The following is a 27,983-nucleotide window of genomic DNA, read 5'->3' as shown; positions in this document are numbered from 1 at the left end:
TTTAAACCGCACTTCCAAGGATATCTATTTAATCTGGAGTAAAGCAACCGCTGGATCTATGCGCACCCTACGCGGGATTCAACGGCATTTGTGAAGTTGAAGAGGAGGAATGTATCGTTTCTTTGTGAGACTAACATTTCTGATTCCCGCAATCGTCATCTCACAAGGTAAAGCATCTCCAAAGGGATTTCACGTTGCAAACAATGCGCGTTTTGTATGATCGCAGTCAAACACTCCAAGGAGAAAACTTTCACCGTTATGAATATTTTTATGCATTTGAGAATCCATTTGCTTCTTTTATCACTCGAGACTAAATCGGGATAACTAATCCCCGTATATTTGATTTATTAGTTGCGGGAATAAACTCCCTTCAGGTGCGGTGGGACAAAAACGGCGCAAACTTTTTAAACTTTTCCAAGTTATTTTACTTCAGCCTGACGGTTACATCAGTCAGCATGTTCTCCAAAAATAATCCCCCTCCTATAATTTTAAGCGAAACTTCTTGCACGGCTCGTTTACTTACTCACATTTTGCCAAAGTGTATTTAATCCGAGTAACGCGTGTTTTTTTTTTTTTTTTTTTTTAATCCGCTTTAACTCAGAGCACACATTTTTGTGTGTGTGTGTGTGTGTTTTTTTTTTTTTTTTTTTTTTTTTTTTGCGGGGGGGGGGGGTAATGAGAAGTTTGCTGCTGCGTGTGTTGGGGGGGGAGGCGGCGGGACGCACACGGGTGGGAGTGGGAGGAGGGAAGGGGGGGGTCCTTTTGTTTGCGTGTGTGGGAGAGTGTCCACCCACCCACCCCACGCTCCACCCCCCCACCCGTCTGCCGGTAAACAATGCTCGAGGAGAGTGTTTTACGACTCGTGCTGGACCCTGATTTCTTTTGTTCCGCGTCGGAGGCGCACAGCAGCTGCTGCTGCTGCTGCTGACTGACTGCGTGCACCGCAAAGAAGCGTGCGTTCCCCCAAAAGCCACGCACCAGGCGCACTGCTGCGGGTCCCGCATAAGTCTGCAACCCCCCCACCCCCTTCCCACTACCCCCGTGGACACCTGTGTAACAAATCAATAATAATTATGAGAAAAAAATTGTGTTGCGTGATGATTAAATAATGGTAATTGTTGTTCGGATTTGAAATTCTCGAGATCGTGGCCGTGGATTTGACTCGTGTCGTGTGCTCAACAGGTCTGAAATGCTCACTACCCACTGAATCGTGCCTGAATGGAGGCAGATGTGAAGCCACCTCGAATGGGAATGGGGAGTGCAAGTAAGTAAGATGCAGATGCCAAAAAAAAAAAAAAAAAAAAAACAGAAAAAAAAATCTGTGCACCTACATTTTTCTTGTTTTTTTTTTTTTTTGGATTTACACAGCGGTGTAATGTCATTTTGAAAGGGCTTTTAGGTAGGAAAAAAAGAAAAGGAGGCCACATCTTTCCCGTTTCATTCCAGCCTTTGAGCCGGCCCTGCGCCCGGCAACCGGAGGCCCCGGGGTTTCCTCCGGGCCGGCGTGCAAGCGGCCTGTCGCTCCCCTCCAGGAGCCACAAGGCTTTAAGATGAGGCTACACGCATTCCCCACAAAGAAAAAAAAAAAAAGAAGAGAGTTTAAGAAGTGAAGAAATTAAAAGGGAGTGTAGTTCCACAGTCCTGGTGAGTTGGGACGGGGGAGTCGGACAAAAGCCCAACCCCCCCCCCAAAGGGTTTGGCCCATTAATGAATGCAAGACCCCTTCAATAGCGAAGTGAGAGGACGCGTCCAGTCCTAAATCTTGTTTTTCTGCTCTTTCACGGGCGACAGCTGGGGCTCGCCCGCCGCCCGTCACCCATTGTTCTGTAGTCAGAATAATGCTGTGTGACTAATCTGAGTGGGCCTTCCCATCATGCCACAGCCACACCAAACACCACAACACACACCGAACCTCTGGCGCCCCCCCCCCCCCCCCCCCACACACACCCTCAAAAGCTTGTCTCTTTTCTTTCTGAATGGATCCCCACCCTCCCCTCCTTCTTCTCTCCACCCCAAACCTCACCCTCTTGTGATCTCCATTAAAAGCCAGATGGCTAGGAATTATAATTGGATTGGATGTCAGGATAGTGAGATTAATCTGAATAAAGTGCAAAAAATTTAAGGGTAAACAAGTGGGAAGTAAATTGGGATTATTTATTTGGTGTTAGTGGGCAGGACATTTATTTTCCATGTTCCTGATGGCAAAAGTCAGACTTCATTCTTTCCTTTTTTTCTTGTCATATTTTTCCTTCTTTTTTTCAAAATTATTTTTCTGTATTTTTCCCATTTTTTTCCATCATTTTTGGCCCAAAAAATTGTTCAAATCTTTTCATATTTTTTTTATGTCGCGTAATTAAATAACAAAAACACCAGGGAAAATTTTTTTTTTTAAATTACTTTTCCGTATTTTTTTCCATCATTTTTGGACAAAAATAATTTTTCAAATCTTTTCATATTTTTCTATGTCGTGTAATTGAATAACCAAAACACCAGGGAATTTTTTTTTCTAAATTATTTTTCTGTAATTTTCCATTTTTCCATCATTTTTGGACAAAATAATTTTTCAAATCTTTTAATATTTTTTTAAGGTTGCGTAAATTAAATAACCAAAAGACAGGGGATTTTTTTTTTTTTTTAATTATTTTTCAAATTTTTTTCTCCATAATTTTTGGCCCAAAAAATTGTTCAAATCTTTTCATATTTTTTTTATGTCGCGTAATTAAATAATCAAAACACCGGGGAAAATATCTCTAACTTTTTCCGACCATTTTTTTAAGCTCCCGGTAGCGATCGGTGTCACGCCTCGCACTGAAACATTCAAAAGTACCCAGGAAGATGCAAAGATCCCCCGTGATTTTCCTCTCGGGACGCATCTGATACATGAGCGCTCATCTTAAAGCTGCCATTGTGACATACATAGCTCGGAGAAAGGAGGTTTCCCGAATACCGCGGTGCGTCTTTTCTTGCCATACGTCCCCGCCCTAAAGCGGAGTCGGTTTTTACCCATCTAAAGAAGCTCAGGGGTGGCTCGGTTTACCCCGAGGGCATGTGGTCATGGCAGGCGCTTCTCTGGTCTGCGGGGACAAGGGGGAGCTATTGAAGAGGCTACGCTACCGGCCCGAGGCCACGATTCATAGTATCTAATCTGCACACACTCCTCACACACACTGTCCGCACGTGCACATTCACTTACACACAGAACCTCCCTCCTCGTCTACAAAGCAGTTATTGTGGTCTCCGTCTCCGCTCAGTCCAATTAAAAACAGACAGAGTAGATTCATCACTCCACCCTCCCTCGCTCCCTCGCTCGCTCTCTCCATCCTTTTTCTCTTCCCCTCTCATTAATCATTCATCCTGCCAAGCCAAGCAGCCATCAGTCACGGGTGTTCTGGCGGATTCGGCATCAGTGTGCAGAATCTACAGCAGGGGGGCAATAATGGTCAGCCATGTGTTTATATCATCATTTTTTTGCATTTGATTTTGTGTTTTTTGGCACACTTGTTCAGGCAACATGTTTTTCGCTCTGGATGCGAAGTCCACCGGCGGAGAGAAACCCACGGCTCGTGAGGTTGAAATGTTCCTGTCACACTTTGTTAAGGTCAAACTTGTGAACTCCGTCGTTCCTAAAGCTCGCGAATGCGGCCCTTGAAGCTACCGGCGAGCCTCTCTTGCGGCGAAGGCTTCGGCCTGGAAGCGCACGGTGACACAGATTAGAGTGGAAAGGTAGATTTAAATCATCTCTCCTCGCAGTTCCCACGAGTGTGAGAAACCGGGGTGAAATCAGATGTTGGCATAGAGAACAAGGTTAGGCTTGGTGCGCTAGCTGTGGTAATCAGATGTCTTCGGAACGGGTTCGCCGGGATTCGGAAAAAACACGCCGAGACAAAAAACTGGCAGCGTTCGCTCGGGAATATTTCTGTCAAAAGCCTTTCTTCTGGAAACCGTTGTAAAAATGGATGGCATTTTTTTCCGATAGCCGACCCGCTCGGTCGCTTCGTCGCGCCGCTGCAAACGAATCTTCCCGAGGTGAATGAAGTTCGGACATTTGTTGGCTCTGGTAAAGTGCAAAACAGAGATGGTCGTATTATAATATTTAAAGTTGAGCGAATTTTAAAAGCGATAAGCTGCCAAACATGGTCTGCGCTCACGACTCTGACACTGATGGATAAAAATGGCTTCACGGCAAATGTTTACATTCTGCGTATCCAGATATGTTATGCAAAACTTATGTTTCATAAGACATCATAAGGCTAGAAAGTGTTTGTTTTTTTCATACTTTTATATTTGATTAAATTGTTGCAAAACTGCTTGAATGTTCTTCAGGACTTCTTCATCCACAAGCTCCATTCAAACTTGCAAATCAGCCAATTTAGACCTTTTTTTCCAAGGTAAAATCACCTGCAACTGGTATTTAATTATTTACAGTTATAAATCTAGTTACAGAAGATCAAGAAAAACGGTTAACTTATTTATCTCTGTACGTATTTTAATTATTCCAATGCATGGGAAATTCTTTGGCACGCAAAGACAAGACAAGCTGAAAATACATATAAAAATTCAATAAAATAAGTAAAGTCTGAAGTGTAAAAGTTAGATTTTTTTATTAACAGTTTTAAGAGCCTGTCAGAGCATCCGGAGTCAAATTTAGACTTTGAAATGTATTTGTGAGACAGCGGCGACGAAGACCCGGTTAGGTTTAAAGGTCGCCGCCCTCTGACTGCCTGATGACGACTGCATTGCTGAAACAGACACTGTTTTTGCTCTGAGGTGGCTGTTAATAATAAACCAAAAAACATCTCGACCGCTCGGCTGCGTGTCTGAAACGCGGCGGGACTTTTGACAGAAATAGACCGAAGGAAGAAATGCGAAAGTCTGGAGCGTCCGGCGCGATCGCACCTCGCCGACCTTGCACGGAGCTGTCTGGTATTGCGTATCGATGAGAAAATGTCTCAGCCGTCGCTCCGACAAACTCACTAAAAGGATGTTCCACTTTCCCTTTTTGGAACGGCGCTCTTCATTTGTCGTCCTATAGGATTACCGGCCAGGTCAGCGTCGACCCGCCCCTCGGGCGAAAGTGAACCGAGAACATTCAAGTGCACGACCGGGTCAAGCGTGCCTGCCGGTGTCGAGGTTTTAAAACGGTTTAAACTCCGAGGATCCCCCTTTCCCAAGACGCCAGGTTCCCGATAATACTCGCGTTTCCAGAAAACCTAATCTGCTGAAAATCAAGGACTACGCCGCAGTCGTGTAACGGCCTCGGGGTTCACGCGCACAAGCAGATGTGTGGGAGCGCTTTTGTTTAATTGTACGAAATAAAAGTCCGCAATCGTCGATTTGCACGGCGAGACGAAGTGGACGCGACGTTAAAGTCGGAGTTAAAGCGTCTTTCTGCTGGTCTGCTTGGTTGAAGATAACCTGTGCATATACTGTCCTTCCAGAAATGTTGTCACAGATAAGAGTCTCAAGAGGCGGGTTGATTTAGCCGTCGCTCGGTCCAGGCTTGTTTGACCGACCCTCGTAAATTTCTCCTCCTTAGTTCTTTGTGAGTGTGAAACAGGAAATGGCTTTATCACTACCAGCAGCTTTAAATGGACACGTCTCTTTGGCAGAAACCATTTGTCTCCACCGCGGTTCTTCATCCGTGGCGATTGGGAGCATTTTTTTTCGATATTCTCCACTGGACTATCTGGTGGTTTTATAAAGTCAGACTGGATTTTTTTTCCTCTTAAATCTGTATTTCTCTTATATTAATGAAAGCTCACATTTTGATATTGCTAAATGCATCACTGGATTTAGTATAGTTGATATTTAACATGTCTGGACGGGTATGAAAAACTCAATTTTCCAAACTGTTCGGTTGATTAGTGTTGATTGGATCAATAACTGATCATCCGATGAGTTGACAAGTTTCAAATGATCTCGCAAATTGGCAAGAACCGATCAATCCTTTAATGAAGTTAAAATGATCATCTCATTCAATGCAAATATTTGCAATGCAAGTTAAACATCTTTAGGAATTTTAGGGAAGCCATCGTTGCCCTGGAAACACTTTTTTCACTCACATTTTACACTTTGCTTTTTACCTTTTCCAACAAATTAACCGACAGGTTAATCTCAATCATCTCTAACAGATTTTGTGTTGGGAAAAGAAAAGGGAACAATGCAATATAATAGATTGCAATGAATAATAAAGGACCAAATATACAGATTCGAGTAGGTTTTTTTTTTTTATCTTTATGGACCATAACAGAACGTTACAAGAGATTCAAGTAGGTGTAATTTAACGGCGAGTTCAGCAAATTTCCATTTCTAAAAGCTGCTCTTTTGGTCGTCTCACTAACAGATGTGGACCCCAGGGGTCGGGTCTTGGCCAACGGTCAGGGATATCCAAGGGAAACAAACAAATAACCGCTTGAAAAGCGAAAGGGGAAAAGTGAACGTTAACGGGGTTCTCGGATGCCGAGGCGGACCGCGATTTGAAAACACCACGAGAAAAATATAAACCCGCTCAGACACACACACACACACACACTCACACACACACACGGGAACGACTGCACGCCACCGTCGGCCATTTACGTAACATTTTCCACAGCGGTGGCATTTCCACCGCACTGTGGGGCCGGTTTTGTGTCTGAGGATAAAGTCACCCCGAGAGTGGCAGATGGTAGATCGGACCCAGCGGGGAGAAGAGGGGAGAGAAGGCAGGAGGCGGTCCCACACAGTCACAAAAGTGTTTGGGGTCAGAGGTCACGGAAGCATCTGCTCCGGCCCGGGGGGACATTGCATTGCTAGGAGAGACCTGTTGCCGTGGTTGGAGCTGCTGAGCTTTTCAGCATGTGGGTGGACCTCAAACTGGACTCTGACCTCAGGATAAAGAGGATACAATACTGTAATCTAGTCCGGAGCTGACGACCACAAACACACACACACACACACACACATACACCTTCTGGGAGTTTGCGTTTCGTAGCAAAATAGTGCATTTTTCAATGTGTTTTCGTGGCAAATTGAAATTGGAGGCTAGGACACTTCAAAGTGTTTCCCAAATACCTTTACAATCTTCTGCCAATTGCAACTGTCTGGGTTCCCTGCTGGGAACACCAGACTGTTAAAAACTCCCTGATTGGTCTCACCTAACTAAGTCAACAAGGGGAGTTTTCAGCAGTCCTGTGTGACATAAGGAGAAAGTTGTAAAAAAAAAAAAAAGAAAAAGAAGAAACTGCTGGGAGTTGTAAAAAGTCCACACCGGGGTTGGAAAAACAGCTTCGAAACGCAGGCGAAGACAGGAGGGGATGGGATTAAAAAACAGGTAGATGGAAAGTAGGATTTTTTGAAATTTGGTGGTTTGGAAGTTGCAACAGCTGACTTCACATGGGTTCTTTTTTGTTCCTCCAGGAGAGGATGGCTTATCAGCACCCCATCTGACTGGGGGTGGGGGGATGGGGGGGGTATTGGGGGTCCTGTCCAACAGCTGCCTTCATTAACATGCGCACCTGCTCCCTGTGGAGGCTAACAGATGCCCTCCGCCGCGCATAGACACTCACATGTTCGTATACACGACTACACACAAACCCAAAATGAAAACACAAATAGAAATACAAATGGATTTTTTTTGGGGGGTGATATATATTGTGATGCAGCCCCGGGAGGGGGGAGGGGGATGCGGCGTCACGCGTCTTTTTGAGCCGTTCCCAAGCCTGGATAAATGCAGACGGTTGCGCCAAGAAGTGCATCCGGTGTAAAACTTGTGCCAAAACTAAATATGCGAAGCTACCGCGCGACGGTTAAGACTCAACTACGGTGCACAAAGAGAAAATCTCGACCCTTTTGAGTCTCAAAACATGGATTTCCAGAGTCTATCCTTAACTTATGCCGGTTTGCGGCGTGTGGAAATAGCGGACAGGGCTTACGGCCTGAATACAGAGCTTCATATGGGCCGTCCACAGCCGGCGCAGCCTCCTTGATCTCTATGGTCATCCAGAATGAGTGCAGACAGCATGGGGGCAAAAGGTAGATGGGAATGGGCTGTTAACGGCTAGACTGTTTTGTGGCGTCTGTTGTCTCAGCAGAATGTGTTTTCAAGGTTCTGAGGGAGTCTAATCCAGAGAGACACACTAGAACAACAAGCCTGCAGCAGTGGGACCCTCACTGGTTGGGAAACTATTTGGCCCCTTTTACTATTCCCTTCCCGCCCTTATTATATCCCTTCTGTCTCCTCTGCTAAGAGCGTTATGTCGCTCGTTTATTTATTTGCATCTGTTCCTTCATTTGTCAGTGTGATGGGGAAAAAAATTTTTTTTTTAGAGTATTTGATATGTACATGGGCAGCAGTAATTAGATGAGGAAAATCCCAGATACACTCTGCAAGTATGCTGCAAGTACACTGCTCAAAAAAATGAAGGGAACACTTAAAAAACACATCCTAGATCTAAATGAATGAAATATTCTTATGTGCTGACAACAAAATCACACAAAAATGATCAATGGAAATCAATTGTATCAACCCATGGAGGTCTGGATTAGGAATCACACTCCAAATTAAAGTGTAAAAACAAACTCCAGGCTGATCCAACTTTGATGTAATGTCCTTAAAACAAGTCAAAATGAATCTGTGTTGCTTCCTGAGTGGACACTATGATTTCACACAAGTGTGATTGACTTGGAGTTACATTGTGTTGTTCAAGTGTTCCCTTTATTTTTTTGAGCAGTATATTTCGATTTAAAAATCATAAGGTCGAGAGCAACTTCTGAAAATATGTTAGTTTTCGAAGTCTTTTCTAACACTTTTTTTTTTTGAAAAGCAAATGTATCCATCACTCCCTTTGCTTCCCAACCTCGTGTCGCTCTCCAGGTGTCCCGGCGACTACGTAGGCAATCGATGCCAGTTTCCGAGCCCGTGCAGCCCTTCCCCCTGCCGAAACGGCGGCGAATGTCGCGCCGTTTCCCACGGTAACACGTTCGACTTCAGCTGCACCTGCCGCCTGGGGTTCACCGATCGCCTCTGTCTGACACCCGCCAACCACGCTTGCATGAGCTCCCCTTGTCGCAACGGAGGAACTTGCGATCTGGTCACTCTCACCGTGTACCGCTGTCGCTGCCCGCCCGGATGGTCAGGTATGTCTGCAAAGTCTGCCAAAGTTCGATTTGATTTCACTCCATTTCATTTAAAACCGCGATAATAATAATAATAGCGTCGCTCTGTTTGTCACTTGTTTCCAAGGGAAAAATTGTCAGCACCCCAACCCGTGCGCTTCGAACCCTTGTGCAAACGGCGGCCAGTGTTCGGCCTTCGATTCCAACTACATTTGCAACTGCCCGCGTGAATTCCACGGACAGACTTGCAAGCACGACGTCAACGAGTGCGCGCAGACTCCCGGTCCCTGTCTCAATGGCGGCGTGTGTGTGAACGAGGTGGGCTCGTACCACTGCAGATGCCCTCAGGAATACATCGGCCAGCACTGCGAGACCACCTACATGCCCTGCAACCCGTCGCCGTGCCAGAACGGAGGAACTTGCGTCCAGAAAGGAGATACTACATATGACTGTAGCTGTCTGCCAGGTATTAAAATAACATCTTTCATTGCTTCACTAATAAGCAGACTTTGAAGATACACATTTAGGAGTAACTTTGAGTATCATGAAAAGCGCTATAGAAAACCTATGTATTATTATTATTATTATTATTGTTGTTGTTATTATTGTTATTATCATTATTATTATTATTATTATTAACAATAATAACGATAATTTCATTATTATTATTATTATGATTATTATTAGTGTTATTATTATTATTATCATTATTATTATTATTAATCTGTTTCAGAAGTATGCTGATTTTTTTTGTATTTTAAATTAATTTTCCCCTTTTAAAATAACAGAAAACAAATGACTTCATTCCACCACCACCCCCCTCAAAATAAAACCTCACAAAATAAGCCTATTAGTATAAAAAAAAACAACTAAAAACGCTATTATTTTGTGCTTCATTTCCATCTTGAAAGTGTCTTTTTTCTGGGTTCACCACTTGCTTTCTTAGGGACAGTGATGATTATTAAAAAAATACATAAAATAAGTAAAAAGATATAAAATGACGCCACAAAAAAGATAGGAACACGACATGAGAAATACTTAATGCACGATGAAGTTGAGAGCGGCCAATACCGAATTTTTGAATTTTGATTTGCTTGCTTTTGTATTCGTATTGTTAAATGTTTTCTGTATGTCAACAATAACATTTGCTCAAATCGTGTTTTGTATCTTATAAAATCAATATATAGAATATTTGGTATCTTAAGGGGGCCACTGTATGAACTAATTATGCAATTTTTTTTTTTTTTCCATCCGTTGACCAAAAAAGCAGCGTCCAGCAAAACGTGATTGGATGAAACCAGCAATCTCAGGTTTAAACCTCCCGACTCTTTTTGCCAACCTCACTTGGCAGGATGCAGTCGTGCAGACGTTTCCTTTTGATAATCACCAGCCGCCCGCCACAACATCAGCATTACGCGCATGTACAGATGTATATACAATCCCACACCCTATTCACAAGGTTACACACAGCGACCTTGTTTTTCTGCTAAAACTGGCTGCTCCTCATTGTGTGGGCACCCAGAATCGGTACTGTTTAGTAAAAGCGTTCGTATATTGCGGTCAAAGATGGTTATGGCTGATAGCTGACTCTCAAAACATCCCCCAACCTTTTTTGTACCAGAGACCAGTTTTATGCATGAAAATGGGCAGTGGGGGTTCAAATATTAAAAACTTTTGTCAAGTTTGCATCTTGCTAATTTTTTCAAGGGCTAGCTCGTGGTAGATGATGTGTGAAATGGCGCGACGGAGTTAAGTGCGGCAGTAAGACGGAAATGGTCGTTTTTCAAAATAAGATCGGGAAAGTCTAATGAAAAAACGATAATTTTTTGACTGAGACGGATTTTCTCCGCGAACCGAATGGGGCTGGAAACCGCTGCCCTAAAGGATCGAAACACGGTCATAATGTACATTTATGACCTCGTGTCATTTCTCCCGCCCGTCTTCCGGGCGCTAAAATACGCAGCCGAACGATACACGTTAATGTCGTGTTAAAGTCTAACCAAATTCTGTCGGAATATATCTAAACAGCAAAGCTTGATCAGACTCGTCACAGTCAAACACCAGCATAAACCTTTGACGGCACACGCCGCACTATAATCTGCAGAGCATTAAAACAATCTGCGACGAGGAAGGAGAGAGTTTATCTTCTCCACCAGTGCATTCCAGGATAAGAAGAAGGTGGCCGTGATTGTCGTCCGCAATCAAATATTGACCGCTTATATGTTTATTGGGTTACGCTTTTACACCTGTCTTTTTTCCCCTTATCTGCTTCGTCAGGCTTTACAGGTCCGCACTGTGAACACAACATCGACGACTGTCCGGGACACAACTGCCAAAATGGTGGCGTGTGCGTAGATGGCGTGAACACTTACAACTGCCAGTGCCCTCCTCATTACACAGGTGCATTTTTTACTTATCGCCGTCGGCGTAGATGAAAAGATTCAAAACAAAAGTGAAAACAAAACTGGTGTTGGACTTTATAATCCAAGGTTTAGCGGCAATTTCGAGTCAACGGGCTGCCGAGAAGCTACGAAAGGTGATAGTTGGAATGTAGATTTGGAGCTCTACAGGCTACGGCGTGTTGTTTTGCCCGTCTGGAACGGTACAAAGTGACAAATATCAGGAGATGACAATGCAGAGAGTCCTTTGTTATGAATTTGGTGATACTCGCACTAATGCAACTAGATATAGTTGGTGAGACGAGATCTATTTAACAATCCCATGCTTGGGAAATTGTTGGGTAGCAGTAGCGACACATACAAGGACAAGATAGTGACAAGCTAGCTAAAAATACAAGTAAAAGAATAAATAAACTCTGAAGTGTAATACGAAAAAATACATATATTTTTTTTTTACTTCCATATTTACCAATATACAGGAATAAATACTAAGCAAAGTGTCAGCATGAAGTCGCGTAGTAACCGATTAGCACGAGTTATTGTATAGGGATATAGCATGTGGTTGGTAAGATAATATTAATCTGAATTTAAAAGACATCTTGTTTTCCTGTGCATCGTGTATTTGCAAGTGTATTTGCAGTCCCTATGTCCTCTATTGTAAGTCGCTTTGGATAAAAGCGTCTGCCAAATGCAATGTAATGTAATGTAATGTAATTGTTTCTCCTCAGGCCAATATTGCACAGAAAACGTGGATGAGTGCGAGTTGATGCCCAACGCATGCCAGAACGGAGGGACTTGCCACGACACTCACGGGAGCTACCACTGCGTCTGCGTCAACGGCTGGACCGGTGACGACTGCAGCGAGAATATCGACGACTGCGCCAGCGCGGCTTGCTACCAGGGCGCCACTTGCCACGATCGCGTCGCCTCCTTCTTCTGCGAATGCCCACATGGACGCACAGGTTATTATTTGACTCCTTTAACGCGATCTACTCCGACGAGCGAATTTTCGATGAAACCGTTCCCTCGTGGTGTCGACAGGTTTGCTGTGCCACCTTGACGACGCTTGCATAAGCAACCCTTGTCAAAAAGGCTCCAATTGCGACACAAACCCTGTCAACGGTAAAGCCATCTGCACGTGTCCGCCGGGTTACACCGGCTCCGCCTGCAACCTCGACATCGACGAGTGCTCTCTCGGTAAGTTAGTCGCCCCTTGTTTTTTTAACCTCTCAAATCTCGATTTGACTTCTTTCCTAAGATTATGCAATGTGCGCTAAATGCATGGGGTCGCCGTTTCAGGTGCTAATCCTTGTGAACACGGAGGTCGATGCCTCAACACCAAAGGGTCCTTCCAGTGCATGTGCCTTCACGGGTACGAAGGCCCTCGATGTGAGATGGACATCAACGAGTGCATTTCGAATCCGTGCCATAACGATGCCACCTGCTTGGATCAAATCGGAGGGTTCCACTGCATCTGTATGCCGGGTAAGATCAAGATAAAAAAAAAGAAAAACTAGCGCATATCCGCTACCCAGTTAGGAATGCTAAAAGTAGGCTACCGTAATTTCCGGCTTATTGAGCTGAAATTGCTGCATCGCTATCTTGGGCTTCCTCTTGCGCACTAAAACCGTCAAAGTCGTCTTCTTATGTGTCGGAGTTGAACGGACTCAGAATTCCGCGGTCATTTCATCGGTCCAATGTGACGAGAGGCTAAATGTTTTAGCCGCGTGAAGCTTGTTAGCATCCCTCCAAAAAAAAAAATCCATATATTAGCCGCATCGTCGTTTAAGTGTAAAAAGTCGCGGCTTATCGTCCGGAAATTACGGTGAATTATTTGAAAAAAAAATCCGCACACCAAAAATGCTCCATATTTTACAAATTACCCGAAAAACAAATTCTCGCATGAAATTTCGAGCGCGCACACACATCTCCGGTAGGCATCCGAGGCAGAGCCTGTGTTTTGCTGGTAACATCGTGCGAGAATACGTACGTTTTTATTAGCGTTAGATGTAAAATATGGAGCATTTTTGGTGTGCGGATTTTTTCAAACTCTACTGAATTTTAGTTCGAGCCGGAATTTGGAAGAAAAACTGCTCGTAAACCATCTTATCCTGCTGTGTGTGTGCGGCATTTCAGGATACGAGGGTGTGTTCTGCCACATCAACACGGACGAGTGTGCCAGCCAGCCCTGTCTTAACAATGGCAAATGCGTTGACAAGATCAACTCTTTCCATTGCGAGTGCCCTAAAGGTAAGGAAATGTCATCAAGTTGGAAATGTGGGAAATAATTAAAAGTTTTAGGTCCCTCTTTGCCTCATTTGGCCAGACAATAGAATGGGAAGCCGTAAAATAGTGGATTATTAACTTTTTAAGTCAATGAGTGTAGCGATTCCAAATATGGCTCAAAAAAAATAAATGTAAATGATTGAACAAACAGGACGGCTGCAGAAACATTAACATATTTGGCGGGCATCGGAGTTTGTGTTAGAGCTTAGCGCCAAAACCGGGGGCAGGGATTGGTTTATGGCTGGCAAGCTGGAGGCCTTTGTGTTTGTTTGAAAGAAACTTTCTGTGCACAGTAAGAGTCGGGGGGAGGGGCCGTCGCCGAGGGCTTCATAATAGATCTTCAGTGTCTCACAGATTCTAGTTTAGATTAAAAAATAATTTTGTTTTTTTTACATTTTTTTTTTCTTCCCATGATTACTTTTTTTTTTTTTTTTTTTAATAAAATTTCTTAAATTTTATATCTCTTGTCTGTGTCTAAAGGGTTCTCAGGGAACTTGTGCCAGGTGGACATTGACGAGTGTGCCAGCACGCCTTGCAAGAATGGCGCGAAGTGCACCGACGGCCCCAACAAGTACATTTGCGAATGCGCCGAAGGTACATAAATCTTTTTGAAATCTCATTTCTTTGTCGACTTATCCCCAGCATTTCTCCAACGGTCCATATATTTGAAAAATCATCCAACAAAAAGTTCAGAGAGACAATAAGATCTCCCTTTATCGATAACATTTGACTAAATATTGAATATTAATTACCGTATAAGCCGTTACTTTTTTCACACGCTTTGAGAACTGCGTGTTTTACAACGACGCAACTTCTTTTTGGATTTTTATAGGCTAATTACGGTAGCTTCCTTACGCCGACACCGTCACATCGGACAAATGGAGGCGCTTCGGCAAACCCGCTCGCATTTACGATATGTCTTCAGATCAGCCATTTTGCGTTTTTTGCAAGAAAAAGACACACGGAAATACATTTGCTGCCGCAAAAACTGCATGTGCGTTATACACCTGTAGCTGTGGATGTTACCGTCTTTTATTTATTAAACATTTTGAAAAAAAAAACTTTCCTGTAGCCTCTTGCTGTTTCAACGGTGACACCTGCATCTTTATGTGCAATTTCGGTGGTGCCCATATATGGGCACGTTCTATAATCTGGAATTTACAGTAGATTCGTGAATTCTTTCCTGTCACAATCGCTGGCGTTTCATAAAATGACGAAATCAGATATTGCACTTCCGTTGTCGCGCCTTGTTTTTAACATTGAGTTTCTTTGCTTTTTTCAGGCTACACAGGGCAGCACTGTGAGACGGACATCAACGAGTGCTACTCCGACCCCTGCCACTACGGCACCTGCAAGGACGGCCTGGCCTCCTTCACCTGCTACTGCCGGCCCGGATACACCGGCCGCCTGTGCGAGACCAACATCAACGAGTGTCTGAGCCAACCCTGCAAGAACGGCGGGACGTGTCAGGATAGGGAGAACACGTATATCTGCTCCTGTCCGAAAGGCACGGCGGGTGAGGTTTTTAACGCGTCGGCTTTAAATCCCGTCCCCGATCCGAGGAAGGTCTCGTCTTGACTTTGTCCGAACCCGCAGGTTTCAACTGCGAGGTGAACCTGGACGACTGCAAGAGCAAACCCTGCGACTACGGAAGGTGTATAGACAAAATCAATGGCTACGAGTGCGCGTGTGAGCCGGGCTACACAGGTGAGCGGCGGCTGGGGTTTTCAGGTGCGAGGCGGGGGGTTGGAGGGACGGTCCCCGGAGCATAAGGAGGGGCAGGGAAGGAAGACAGGTGGCTGGCGAGGCCTCCAGTGTAGAACAATGGTGTCAGATTGCTTGTGTGAGATGAGGGGGAACATAGAGGGGGAACTGGCTCTTCCACCTGATACACGCATGAACACACACAAAGCGCTAACTTTGTTTGCCATTTGAAAAGGTCGTGACGTGAAGCCTGGAAAAGAGTCCGTAAGGCGATACTTTAAAAGGAAGAGAGCGAGGCTTTTTAATCACATGTGATTTCACCACAAATCCTCACGGTTTTCGGTGAAACTTCTGGCCTACCTTGCATAGCTTAGCGGAGCCGGTTCAGACTGGTAGCGGCTACGTGATTATGCTAAAGAGGGGGCAGAGGGGGACGAGTGTGTGTGCGCAGGCTGCTGTGCATCCCAACCTCCTCCTCCTCTTCCTCCCCTCCATTTTTTTTTTTTTTGCGCCGACATGGTGAGTGTGGAGGCCACGGCACGGCGGAGACACAGAGGGACAGAGGACTATTGTAAACGATGATCAGGCAGTTGAGCCCTCCCTTCCTGATTGATGAAGAGTAAAGGAGGAGGGAGCGAGGAGGGGGGTTTAATTGTAAGTCGGCCGTGTGTGAAATGGGTCTGGCCTTCTGTCCCTGTAAACAACCCATGTGAGGTTAGGTCTCCCTGGATGGGGGGTTGTGTGTGTGTGTGTGTGTGTGAATAGGGAGACCAGCCACCCCCGTCTTCCTGGCAACACCTCCCTCTCAGACCCCCCCTCTATTCAACAGGCTGCCATTCAATCAATGCAGGAGAGGCAAAAGGGCCCCCGGGGGCCACCAGGCTAGGCACACATTGGAGCTTCTACAGCTTCTGCTGATGAATGTTGAGGGAGTTTTTAGTGTTTGAGCTGTCTATTGTGTGCGTGTAACGCAGCGCACCTCGGTCAGTGACTCAAAGAACGGCGTATTACAGACGTGTTATATTAAGATGTTCGTGTGTGCGTGTGTGTTCGCTTAGGTAGATAGTGACAAAAAAAATGAAATTTCATGATGATGTGTGTTGAAATACTGAACGCGGGGCATGACGTAATGAATCCGCATGCGATCTATTTCCATTTGAAACGCAGAAAAATAGCCACGGTGTAACAAGCCAGTTAATTATAAGATAAGATTCACGTTATCTTTATCTTCTGTTTCATTGTCAGGAGCCATGTGTAACATCAATATCGACGACTGCGCCATCAATCCCTGTCACAACGGCGGTACGTGTGTGGACGGCATCAACAGCTACACCTGCCTCTGCCCAGAGGGATACAACGACGCCACCTGTTTGTCTCAGGTGGACGAGTGTGGCAGCAACCCCTGCATCCATGGAAGATGCCAGGACCTCATCAATGGGTATGGATGCTTTTTTTAATGCCTGGGGCATAACATTATTATTATTATTAAAATTATTATTATTATTATTATTATTATTATTATTATTATGTTTTAGCCAATATTATTATTTTGTTTTTCTATTATTATTATTATTATTATTATTATTATTATTACATTATTTTACCTATTATTACTATTAGTATTAGTATTTTTCTAATTTTTTAATTTAAATCATTAACATTTTTTAACAATTTCCTCTTCCTCTTCTTCTTCTTCTTCTTCTTCTTCTTCTTCTTCATATTCTTCTTCTTCTTATTATTATTGTTATTATTTTGCTTTTCTATTATTATCATTATTATTATTATTAGTAGTAGTATTATTATTATTTTGCTTTTATTTTATTATTATTATTATTATTATTATTATTATTATTATTATTATTATTATTATTTTATTACATTATTTTACCTATTATTACTACTAGTATTAGTATTTTTTTTATTTATATTATTTACATTTTTTTAACAATTTCTTCTTCTTCTTCTTCTTCTTCTTCTTCTTCTTCTTCTGCTTCTTATTCTTCTTATTATTATTATTGTTATTATTATTATTAACAACAACAACAATAACAACAATAATATCCCCCTCACCATCCTTTTTCAAGGCCATTCCTTAAGGCCTAAGGAATGTGCAAAAAATTCTCAACCTATATGTGTAACAAAACCAGAGTGTTGACAATTTTGATTTTTCAAGTTCCAGAATTGCATGTAAACTACTGGCGATGTCACACAGTTTGTGGTCTTTGGGCTACGCAAAAAAAAATAAAAGCTTGTCAATCGTCAATTCACCATTTACTTATGAATATATACGTATATACAAGTAAGAGACATGTTAAAATTTAAGGTGGAATTGAACCTGTCGTATGATTATCATTGCAGCTACAAATGCACCTGTGACTCGGGCTGGAGCGGCCCAAACTGCGACATCAACAACAACGAGTGTGAGTCCAATCCATGCATGAACGGGGGAACGTGCAAGGACATGACCAGCGGATACCACTGCACGTGCAGAGCCGGCTTCACCGGTCCGTCACAACTCTTCTCGCCTCTCCTCAGAGTTTGCTTTTTAATGTCGGGTCTCCGGCTCACGTGTGTTTTCTAATGTGCGTCCTTGTAGGACCTAACTGCCAAACTAACATCAACGAGTGCGCGTCCAATCCCTGCCTCAACCAGGGCACCTGCATTGACGATGTGGCCGGATACAAGTGTAACTGTTTGCTGCCTTATACGGGTATGACGTGCAGACGCTTATTTTCCTTTTAAATGACCGGGTTAATTTAGTTTAGCTGCAACCTACTTGTTTGGACAGGTCTGAAAATGTAGAACTTCCAAGCGGGAGACGTTGTGTTGTTTCAGAAAACATCGCTCAATGACCACTAACAGAGATGTGTGTTTTTGGCAACTCTCTGTGGAAAGAGCTGCCTATCTGCTTTGCAGGGATAACGGAGTGTGTGTTTTTGGAATAACATGCCACTGTTGCTAATATAAGCTAGAGAACCCAAGCTTTTTTTTTTTTTTTTTTTTTTCCCCAAGACCTATTCCCACTTCCTCTGTGTCCTGTTTCCTGTCTGTAATCACACAATGGCAGGAAATAGGAATGTCCTTCCTGTTTGGCCAAGTTGTCATGGAAATAGATAAGGAAAAGAGATAGAAACTGGGATCTATAATCTTGATTTTACAGAACTGTAAAAATAAAGGAAACGGAGTATTAATTAGGTGCAGGTGTAAAATAGCTCAAATACGGCTATTGTTCCGCATGCCGACGCTGAGAGTTTCTTTCTTTCTTTTCCAGGCGAAAACTGTGAAACCCTGCTGGCCCCTTGTAACACCAGACCCTGCAAAAACGGGGGCGTTTGTAAGGAATCAGAAGACTACCAGAGCTTCTCCTGCATCTGTCCAGAAGGCTGGCAAGGTGCGCCCTCTTTTTAGTTTTGCTTTATCCAGATTTTCAACAAGCACTGGAATTAATAGACGTCGTTTTTTTTTTTCATTTGAAGGTCAAACATGTGAGGTCGATATCAACGAATGCGTGAAAAGCCCGTGCCGCAACGGAGCTGTCTGCCACAACGTTATGGGAAGCTACCAATGCCGCTGTCAGCCCGGTTACACCGGACAGAAATGTGAGACGGACATCGATGACTGCAAACCGAGTAAGGAGCCGTAGCCGCTATTCTCCCATCGCTGATTTTAAAAACTCGGGTAAACTTAAACCTTGCATTTTTCCCTTTCAGATCCCTGCAGCAACGGCGGCCTGTGCCACGACGGCGTCAACACTTTCACTTGTACCTGCCCGCCCGGTTTCCGCGGCGGCAGGTGCGAGCAGGACATAAACGAATGCGAGAGCAACCCCTGCAAGAACAACGCCAACTGCACCGATTGCGTCAACAGCTACACGTGCACCTGTCCACCGGGTTTCAGCGGTATCAACTGTGAGATCAACACAAACGACTGCACGGACAGGTAGCGCCTTAACAAAAATGACCCGCGTGTCATTCCTCGTTCCCCGCAAACTCCGAATTCTCACATTTTTTTTTTTTTTAAAGCTCCTGCTTCAATGGAGGCACCTGCGTGGACGGAATCAACGCTTTCACCTGCCAGTGTCTGCCTGGATTTACCGGCAGCTACTGTCAGTACGACATCAACGAGTGCGACTCCAGACCGTGCCTTAACGGCGGCACTTGTCTGGACAGCTACGGGACATACAAGTGCACCTGCCCTCTTGGCTACACGGGAGTCAACTGTCAGGTGGGGGAGAATAACGCTTTTAGCGATGCTAAGTTTACAAATGGCGTCATTTTATACAACTTATTAAGACAACTCCCTTTTTATTACCTCATTAGAGTCTTGTGCGCTGGTGTGATTCATCTCCCTGCAAGAATGGAGGTACTTGTTGGCAACAGGGAGCCTCCTATACGTGTCAGTGCCAGAGTGGATGGACTGGCCTTTACTGTGACATCCCTAGTGTATCCTGTGAGGTGGCGGCCAAGCAGCAAGGTACGTGAAATAAAAAAACGATGATCGCGGCGCGGTCTGTGCGCGTTGGACGCCCCGTCTGGAATTCCTATCCTTTCTTTGGTCTCAGGTGTCGAAGTGGTTCACCTGTGCAGAAACTCCGGCCAGTGTCTGGATGCTGGAAATACCCATTACTGCCGCTGCCAGGCAGGATACACGGGGAGTTATTGCCAGGAGCAGGTTGACGAGTGCTCGCCGAACCCTTGCCAGAACGGAGCGACGTGCACCGATTATCTCGGGGGCTACAGTTGTGAGGTAATGGATATGTGACTATTTAAATCAGACTACTCCAGCAATGCTCCTTGTACTTATGGGTTTATGCTAACTTTAATATTAGCTTGTGTCGATGGTGGTCGGGCAACACCGGAGTATCTGTTTAAGATCTATTGATTAAAGAATGCAAACACATTCCCGATGAGATGACTGTTCAACTTTGTCTCTCTTTTTCAGTGCCTTCCTGGCTACCACGGAGTAAACTGCTCTAAAGAGATCAACGAGTGTCAGTCTCAGCCTTGTCAAAATGGAGGGACTTGCATTGACCTCATCAACACATACAAGTGCTCCTGTCCCAGAGGGACTCAAGGTATAACCCCACACATGGGCCCAGAAAGACAAAAATCAAGGCTGAATTACAAACCAAACAAACAATTTGGATTTTCTAACTGGATGATTCGATCCCCTTTAGGCGTCCACTGTGAGATAAACTTGGATGACTGCAACCCCTTCAGCGATCCGCTGACCAAAGAGCCCAAATGCTTCAACAACGGCAAATGCGTGGACCGCATCGGAGGCTATCGGTGCATGTGTCCGCCGGGCTACGTAGGCGAGCGCTGCGAAGGCGACGTCAACGAATGTTTGTCGGACCCTTGTGACCCCAGGGGGTCGTACAACTGCATTCAGCTCACCAACAGTTACCGCTGCGAATGCCGCACGGGATACACGGGTACTGACGTTCACCCGATGATCGATTCGACGCGACCGTGTTTCAAAATTTTGAGGCGCTTCAACTTTTTCTTTTCTTCTTACCAGGCCAGCGCTGTGACAAGGTATTCGACGGCTGCAAAGGGAGACCTTGCAGAAACGGAGGAACGTGCGCCGTCGCCAGTAACACACCTCACGGTTTCATCTGCAAATGCCCGCCCGTAAGTGCGAATGAGTCGACGATTAAAAAAAAAAAAAAAAAACTCTTTCAAAATCAAATCAAAATCACGATGGTTTCCGTCCCTCCAGGGATTCACCGGGTCCTCCTGCGAGTACGATTCTCGCTCCTGCGGGAATCTGAATTGCAAAAACGGCGGCACGTGCGTTTCCGGGCATCTCGGCCCGCGTTGCCTGTGCTCGCCGGCCTTCACCGGACCCGAGTGTCTGACTCCCACCGACAGCCTCTGCATCTCCAACCCCTGCTACAACGGAGGCACGTGCCAAATCACGCCGGACGCGCCATTTTTCCAGTGCAGCTGCCCGAGTAATTTTAACGGCCTGCTGTGCCACATCTTGGATTACTCCTTTATCGGAGGCTTCGGCCGGGACATCACCCCGCCTCCGGAAGTGGAGGTGAGCTGCGAGAATCCGCAGTGTGACGAGTGGGCGGGCAACCACATCTGCGACTCACTGTGCAACAACCACGCCTGCGGCTGGGACGGAGGAGACTGTTCGCTTAATTTCGACGATCCCTGGCAAAACTGCTCGGCCGCCTTGCAGTGCTGGCGCTATTTCAATGACGGAAAGTGCGACGGCCAGTGTAACAGTCCCGGGTGTCTCTACGATGGCTTCGACTGTCAGGGACAGGAAGGACAATGCAAGTAAGTTGAAGGAGAAAAAAACAAAACAAAAGTTGTTTGGGGCGGCTCGGTCTAATGGTATCTCCGTCGTTTCTTCCAGCCCCCTGTACGACCAGTACTGCAAAGACCACTACGCCGACGGTCACTGTGACCAGGGCTGCAACAACGCCGAATGTGAATGGGACGGCCTGGACTGCGCCAACAACATGCCGGAAAAGCTTGCGGACGGACATTTAGTTCTGGTGGTGCACATCCCCCCGGAACAACTCAAAAATCATTCTTCGGCCTTCCTCAGAGATCTCAGCAGCGTTCTTCACACCAACGTGGTGTTCCGTCGCGACGCCAAAGGAGAGCCGATGATCTTCCCGTACTACGGCAATGAGCAGGACCTGGTTAAACATAACATGCTGAAGCGTTCCGCGGATGGATGGCCCGAGTGGGCTGCCGTGCCGGCCAGCGTTCTCGGTCAAATGAAGGAAACCGTGTCCGCAATGGTCACTCCGAGGAAACGTAGAGAGCTGGATCCCATCCAGGTCAAAGGGTACGTGCCTCAAAAAAAACACCCAAACTCTCGAGTTCTTGTCAAAAACCCGTCGTGGCAGCCGGACGTGAATTTGAAAGGGCGATCGTCTTCCAAGTGAAGAAATTCAAGCCCGGCTCGACACGAACTCACCGCGATGAGCGAGAACCTCCAAAGACGGTCGTTTCAAACCGTTCAATAACGGTGAGATGTTTCCTCTCATTGTTATGTTTAGGTCTGTTGTCTACCTGGAGATTGACAACCGCCAGTGTTACCAGCAGTCCACCGAGTGCTTTCAAAGCGCGACGGACGTCGCCGCATTCCTGGGTGCGCTCGCCTCCAGTGGAAATCTCAACGTGCCTTACATCGAAGCGGTCACCAGTACGTAATTTACGTCGCGCAAATTGGTGAATCGGAGATAATCTCAACGTTAGGACCAACCGAATAACCCACGACGTTGTCCGTCTCCGTAGGCGTGAGACCCACTCCCTCCGGTTCCGAGCTCTATCCCATGTACGTGGTGTTCCTGGGCCTGGCGGCGTTGGGTTTTGTCTGCCTTGGAGTTCTGGTGTCCCGTAAGAGACGACGAGAGCACGGCCAGCTCTGGTTCCCCGAGGGATTCAAAGTATCGGAGCCCAGCAAAAAGAAACGCAGGGAGCCGGTCGGAGAAGACTCCGTCGGACTGAAGTGAGTCGAAACGAATGCGTGGACTCGGCCATCGGCCGGAGGTTTACGAACGAGCGTTAATCCCAAACTCCTCGTCTTCTTTCAGGCCGATGAAAAACTCCGATATAAATCTGATGGACGATAATCAAAACGAATGGGGTGATGAGGATCCAGACTGCAGACGCTTTAGGGTACCGGGCTTTGGATACCAATCTCTCTCGTCTAAATTCTCCCACCGTTCTGCGCGGATAGTATAATGTCCGATGTGTTTTTTCAGTTCGAGGAGCAGGCCATGCTCGACTTGAGCGACCACACCGATCACAGGAAATGGACGCAGCAGCATTTGGATGCAGCCGACTTGCGTATCGCCTCCATCGCTCCCACTCCTCCTCAAGGAGAGATAGAGAACGATTGCATGGACGTCAACGTCAGAGGACCAGGTCGGTACACGATTCTTCTTCTTCTACTTCTTCTTCTTCTTCTTCTTCTTCTTTCGGCTTTTCCCTTCAGGGGTCGCCACAGCGAGTCAACTTTCTCCATCTAACCCTATTCTCTGATTCTTCCTCTCTCACACCAACTACCTTCATATCCTCTCTCACTACGTCCATAAATCTTCTCTTTGGTCTTCCTCCAGACCTCCTGCCTGGCAGCTCCAATTCCAGCATCCGTCTACCAATATATTCTCTATCCCTCCTCTGTACGTGACCGAACCATCTCAGTCTGGCTTCTCTGACCTTCTCTCCAAAACATCTAACATGTGCCGTTCCTCTGATAGACTCATTCCTGATCCTCTCCATCCTGGTCACTCCCAAAGAGAACCTCAACATCTTCATCTCTGCAACCTCTAGTTCTGCCTGCTGTCTTTTGGTCATTGTAACAGTTTCTAGTCCACACATCATCGCTGGTCTCACCACTGTCTTGTACACCTTTCCTTTTATTCTGGCTGAAAGTCTTCTATCCCTTCATACCCCTGACACTTTTCTCCACCCATTCCAACCTGCTTGGACCCGTCTCTTCACCTCTTTTCCGCACTCTCCTACGCTCTGGACTGTTGACCCTAAGTACCTGAAATCCTCCAGCTTCTTGATCTCCACTCCCTGTAGCCTCACCGCTCCACCCGAGTTCCTCTCATTCACACACAAATATTCTGTCTTGCTGCGACTAACTTTCATTCCTCTCCTTTCCAGAGCATACCTCCACCTCTCTAGATGTTCCTCTACCTGTTGTCTGCTCTCACTACAGATCACAATGTCATCCGCAAACATCATAGTCCATGGGGATTCCTGTCTAACCTCATCTGTCAGCCTGTCCATCACCATTGCGAATAAGAAGGGGCTCAGAGCTGATCCCTGATGGAGTCTCACCTCCACCTTGAACTTCTCTGTTACCCCTACAGCACACCGTACCAGTGTCTCACAGCTAGCATACATGTCCTGCACCAGTCTAACATACTTCTCTGTCACTCTGTCACTCGGTACACGAATAGATCGTATTATCCGAGACGACACGCCCGAGGATTGCGTGATTTGTATAGTTATGTTCAAATGCAATTAAACGACCGGAAACTCAGGAGAACCCTTGCCTTCCCCTTTCAGACGGCTTCACTCCCCTGATGATCGCCTCCTGTAGTGGCGGAGGACTTGAAACCGGTAACAGCGAAGAGGAAGAGGATCCCTCCGCGGAAATCATCTCCGACTTCATTTACCAAGGCGCCAACCTCCACAACCAGACCGACCGTACGGGCGAGACAGCTCTCCACTTGGCCGCGCGCTACGCCCGCTCCGACGCCACCAAACGACTTCTGGAGTCCAGCGCCGATGCCAATGTCCAGGACAATATGGGACGCACGCCTCTTCACGCCGCTGTCGCCGCAGATGCCCAAGGAGTGTTCCAGGTAAATATCTGCTCCCCCTCCACCACCAAGCCTCTTGGATTCCTTCTCCCAGATGACTAAATGAGGCCTTGCGGTTGCAGATTTTGATCCGAAACCGCGCCACGGATCTCGACGCGCGGATGCACGACGGGACGACGCCGCTGATCCTGGCGGCTCGACTGGCGGTCGAAGGCATGGTGGAGGAGCTCATCAACTGCCACGCCGACGCTAACGCCACGGATGATTCTGGTAGCTTGAGTTTTATCTTATCATCACCGTCCGGTAGGTGTGCGGAGTCGGTACGAAAGTAAAGATTTTGTTTTCCATTTTCTGCGTGCAGGTAAATCTGCGCTTCACTGGGCTGCAGCTGTGAACAATGTGGAGGCTGCCGTGGTGCTGCTGAAAAACGGGGCTAACAAAGACATGCAAGACAACAAGGTTTGCAGAATTTGCGTTTCGCAAAAGGGGGGCGGCTCAGTAGCGTTTGAATTCTTACGTTTTTTTGTTTTTTTTTATGTGCCTTTCCGTAGGAAGAGACGCCGTTGTTTCTCGCCGCCCGCGAAGGCAGCTTCGAGACAGCCAAGGTCTTGCTGGAGAATTTCGCCAACCGTGAAATCACCGACCACCTCGATCAGCTGCCGAGAGACATCGCCCAGGAACGCATGCATCACGACATCGTCCGCCTGCTGGACGAGTACAACATCGTGAGAAGCCCCGGCCTTCACGCGGCGCCTCTGAACACCTCCAGCCTCTCCCCGCCTCTCTGCTCCCCCAACGACTACCTTAGCAACCTGAAGCCGACGCTCTCGGTCAAGAAGGTCCGCAAACTTAGCTCTGGAGGAAAGGGGGGTAAAGAAGCGGGCAAGGATAACAGAGTGAAGAAGAAAAAGTCCCTAGATGGGAAAAGTAATCTGTTGGACACTTCCGCTGTCCTTTCCCCGGTCGATTCCCTCGAGTCGCCGCACGGCTACCTGTCCGACGTGGCCTCGCCTCCGATGACGTCGCCGTTCCAGCAGTCGCCGCCGATGTCCCTCAACCACCTGCAAGGGAACGGAGACTCCCACATGGGCCAGATGAGCCTGGGGAAAGACATGGGCTGCATGTCTTTCGACCCCCCTCGTCTGTCTCATTTACCCGTGTCGGGATCCAACAGTCAGGGTACGACATCCGGCAGAGTTGGCCAGTGCGACTGGGTCTCCCGGGTTCAGCCCGGCGTCGGCCAGCAGGGCGGCTTCACCCAAGCCTCACCCATATCCCACAACATGATGGGCGCTCTGCACGGCGTAAGCACCGCCACCCTGTCTCAGATCATGGGCTACCAGAACATGCAGACCGGCCACCTCGGCTCTTCTGCGCATATGATGCAGCAAGCACGTCCGCGGCACCTCCAGCACCAAAACTCCAACTCCCCCGCCGCGGCGGCCGGCCAGTCCATCGGTCAGAGTTTCCCCAACATCGAACTGAACGGTTCGGACATGCAGCCGAACAACGGTTCCGGTCGTACCATGCCCATCCACACGGTCATGCCGCAGGAGACGCAAATTCTGGGTACCCAGTTTCTCACCCCGCCTTCACAGCACAGCTATTCGGGGCCGATGGACAACACGCCGAACCATCAGCTGCAGGTCCCCGACCACCCCTTTCTAACCCCTTCCCCCGGCTCCCCCGATCAATGGTCCAGCTCGTCTCCACATTCCAATATGTCCGATTGGTCGGAAGGAATATCCAGCCCGCCTACGAGCATCCATTCGCAGATGAATCTGATCCAAGACCAGTTTAAGTAGACGCTTATGAAACGACCCGGACTCTTAAAAGTGGGAAAATACAGCCAGAAAGAAAGTAACAACCCTGTCCCGAGACTGAAGATTCTCCTTTATAAGTTTCAGTTTTTATACTAACGATGAGAACAATTTTAGTATTTTGTATTTATTTATGTGCTTTTTTTTTTTTTTTTGACCTAAAAAAAAACAAAAAACAAAGATGTTTTTTATATTTATGCGTTTTTATTTTTATTTGCTGTTTTGTATGTATGGGAAAATTAGACAGAGTTTAAAAGGAGTGTATATCACAAAAAAAAAAAAAAAAAAAAAAAAAGACTCCTTTATGTGTACACTGGCTATTTATTTGTTTCTTGTGTTGGTTTATTCACTGGATTTAATTTTATCCCTTGGCACATCCCTTTTCACATGTTTTATCTGTGGGACTTTCTTTGCGTTCATTATGTTTGTACATATTTTTCATCTTTTATAGATTATTTGAAAATTTTCAGTATTAATTAATTATATTTTGACTGTTTTCTCTTAAGCGACAGAGGTTTTTACGTCTGGACTACATTTCATCGAGTCTTATTACTAATTCTGTTTCAGATCATCAGCAAATATATCGATCAGCGTCACTCCGAACATTGTTCGCCACTTTCTTGACAAAGTAAGGAGTGAAAAACAACATGATCTGAGAGATCCTGTGATTTATTTTTCAAGATTTTGGACCTGAAAGCACAGAACAGATATCTGATGGTGTGAGAGATGCATTACTAAATGAGCGGAAAATGCATTTAGACAAACCTGAGCCTAATGCCTGCAAAGACTGTTAGTCATCCAAGTCATGTCTAACCGAGCGGGGTTTAGTCAAGGACAACTTGTCTCTGCTGGGAGATACTCGGACGCTCATTTAACTTGATTCAGCTATGCTTGGGACAACCGTAGCCTTACTGAAAAAATGATCCGGGCTATTATGACTATTTATGATGCCAGTAATTATGGTTATTGTGTTTAACCTGCAAAGTGTTAAATTGCATCTCTGTTGTAGAAGAAAAAAAGGAACGTTACAGTCGTCACAATCTAAAATAGTGCCAGTGTGACTTGTGTTTTTCCCCCAAGAAGAACAACGTATTGTGAGATTTCTTGTATAAATGTCTTCGAGGTGGAGAAACTTGTTTGTTGAAAGAAATAGGGACCTTAACAACATCACCCCTGCGCGGCAAAGGAGCGTTGTAGATGGTGTTGAAATGTCATGTTTTATAAACTAATCCAGTGACAAAGATGTTTTTAAGAAAATATGTAATTCAGAATCAATGTTCATGCAAAGTTGTAGTTTGCAAAGTATATCCTGATTAAAATGTTTTGTAAAGATGTTCTTGATTAAATAAAAGTTGTTATTAAGCGATA

General features: G+C 45.8%; 1 protein-coding gene across 2 annotated transcripts; it reads left to right on the top strand.

Annotated features, from left to right (window-relative positions):
- Positions 1-27,983, top strand: notch1a (notch receptor 1a). Of its 2 annotated transcripts, XM_086151883.1 has the most exons (34): positions 1-167; positions 1,183-1,264; positions 8,855-9,117; positions 9,224-9,562; positions 11,374-11,496; positions 12,224-12,457; positions 12,537-12,692; positions 12,795-12,980; positions 13,632-13,745; positions 14,262-14,375; positions 15,064-15,297; positions 15,378-15,488; positions 16,731-16,923; positions 17,844-17,989; positions 18,082-18,195; positions 18,757-18,876; positions 18,962-19,114; positions 19,196-19,424; positions 19,508-19,709; positions 19,805-19,958; positions 20,047-20,231; positions 20,427-20,559; positions 20,662-20,919; positions 21,006-21,118; positions 21,207-21,778; positions 21,858-22,298; positions 22,513-22,658; positions 22,751-22,964; positions 23,050-23,134; positions 23,221-23,383; positions 24,539-24,837; positions 24,918-25,065; positions 25,157-25,254; positions 25,347-27,983. In XM_086151883.1, the coding sequence occupies exons 1-34, from the start codon at positions 110-112 to the stop codon at positions 26,598-26,600; spliced, it is 7,434 nt and encodes a 2,477-aa protein (XP_086008009.1). In that variant the 5' UTR covers positions 1-109; the 3' UTR covers positions 26,601-27,983. The 2 variants fall into 2 exon arrangements, with proteins under 2 accessions (XP_086008009.1, XP_086008010.1); XM_086151884.1 differs by lacking the exon at positions 18,082-18,195.

The sequence above is a fragment of the Fistularia commersonii genome, chromosome 9 (assembly GCF_037954325.1).
Source record: "Fistularia commersonii isolate RoL2024-O1a breed Wild chromosome 9, RoL_Fcom_v1.0, whole genome shotgun sequence".
Lineage (NCBI taxonomy): Eukaryota > Metazoa > Chordata > Actinopteri > Syngnathiformes > Fistulariidae > Fistularia > Fistularia commersonii.
Note: the sequence above shows the minus strand (reverse complement) of the source record. Positions and strands in the feature narration are given on the sequence as shown.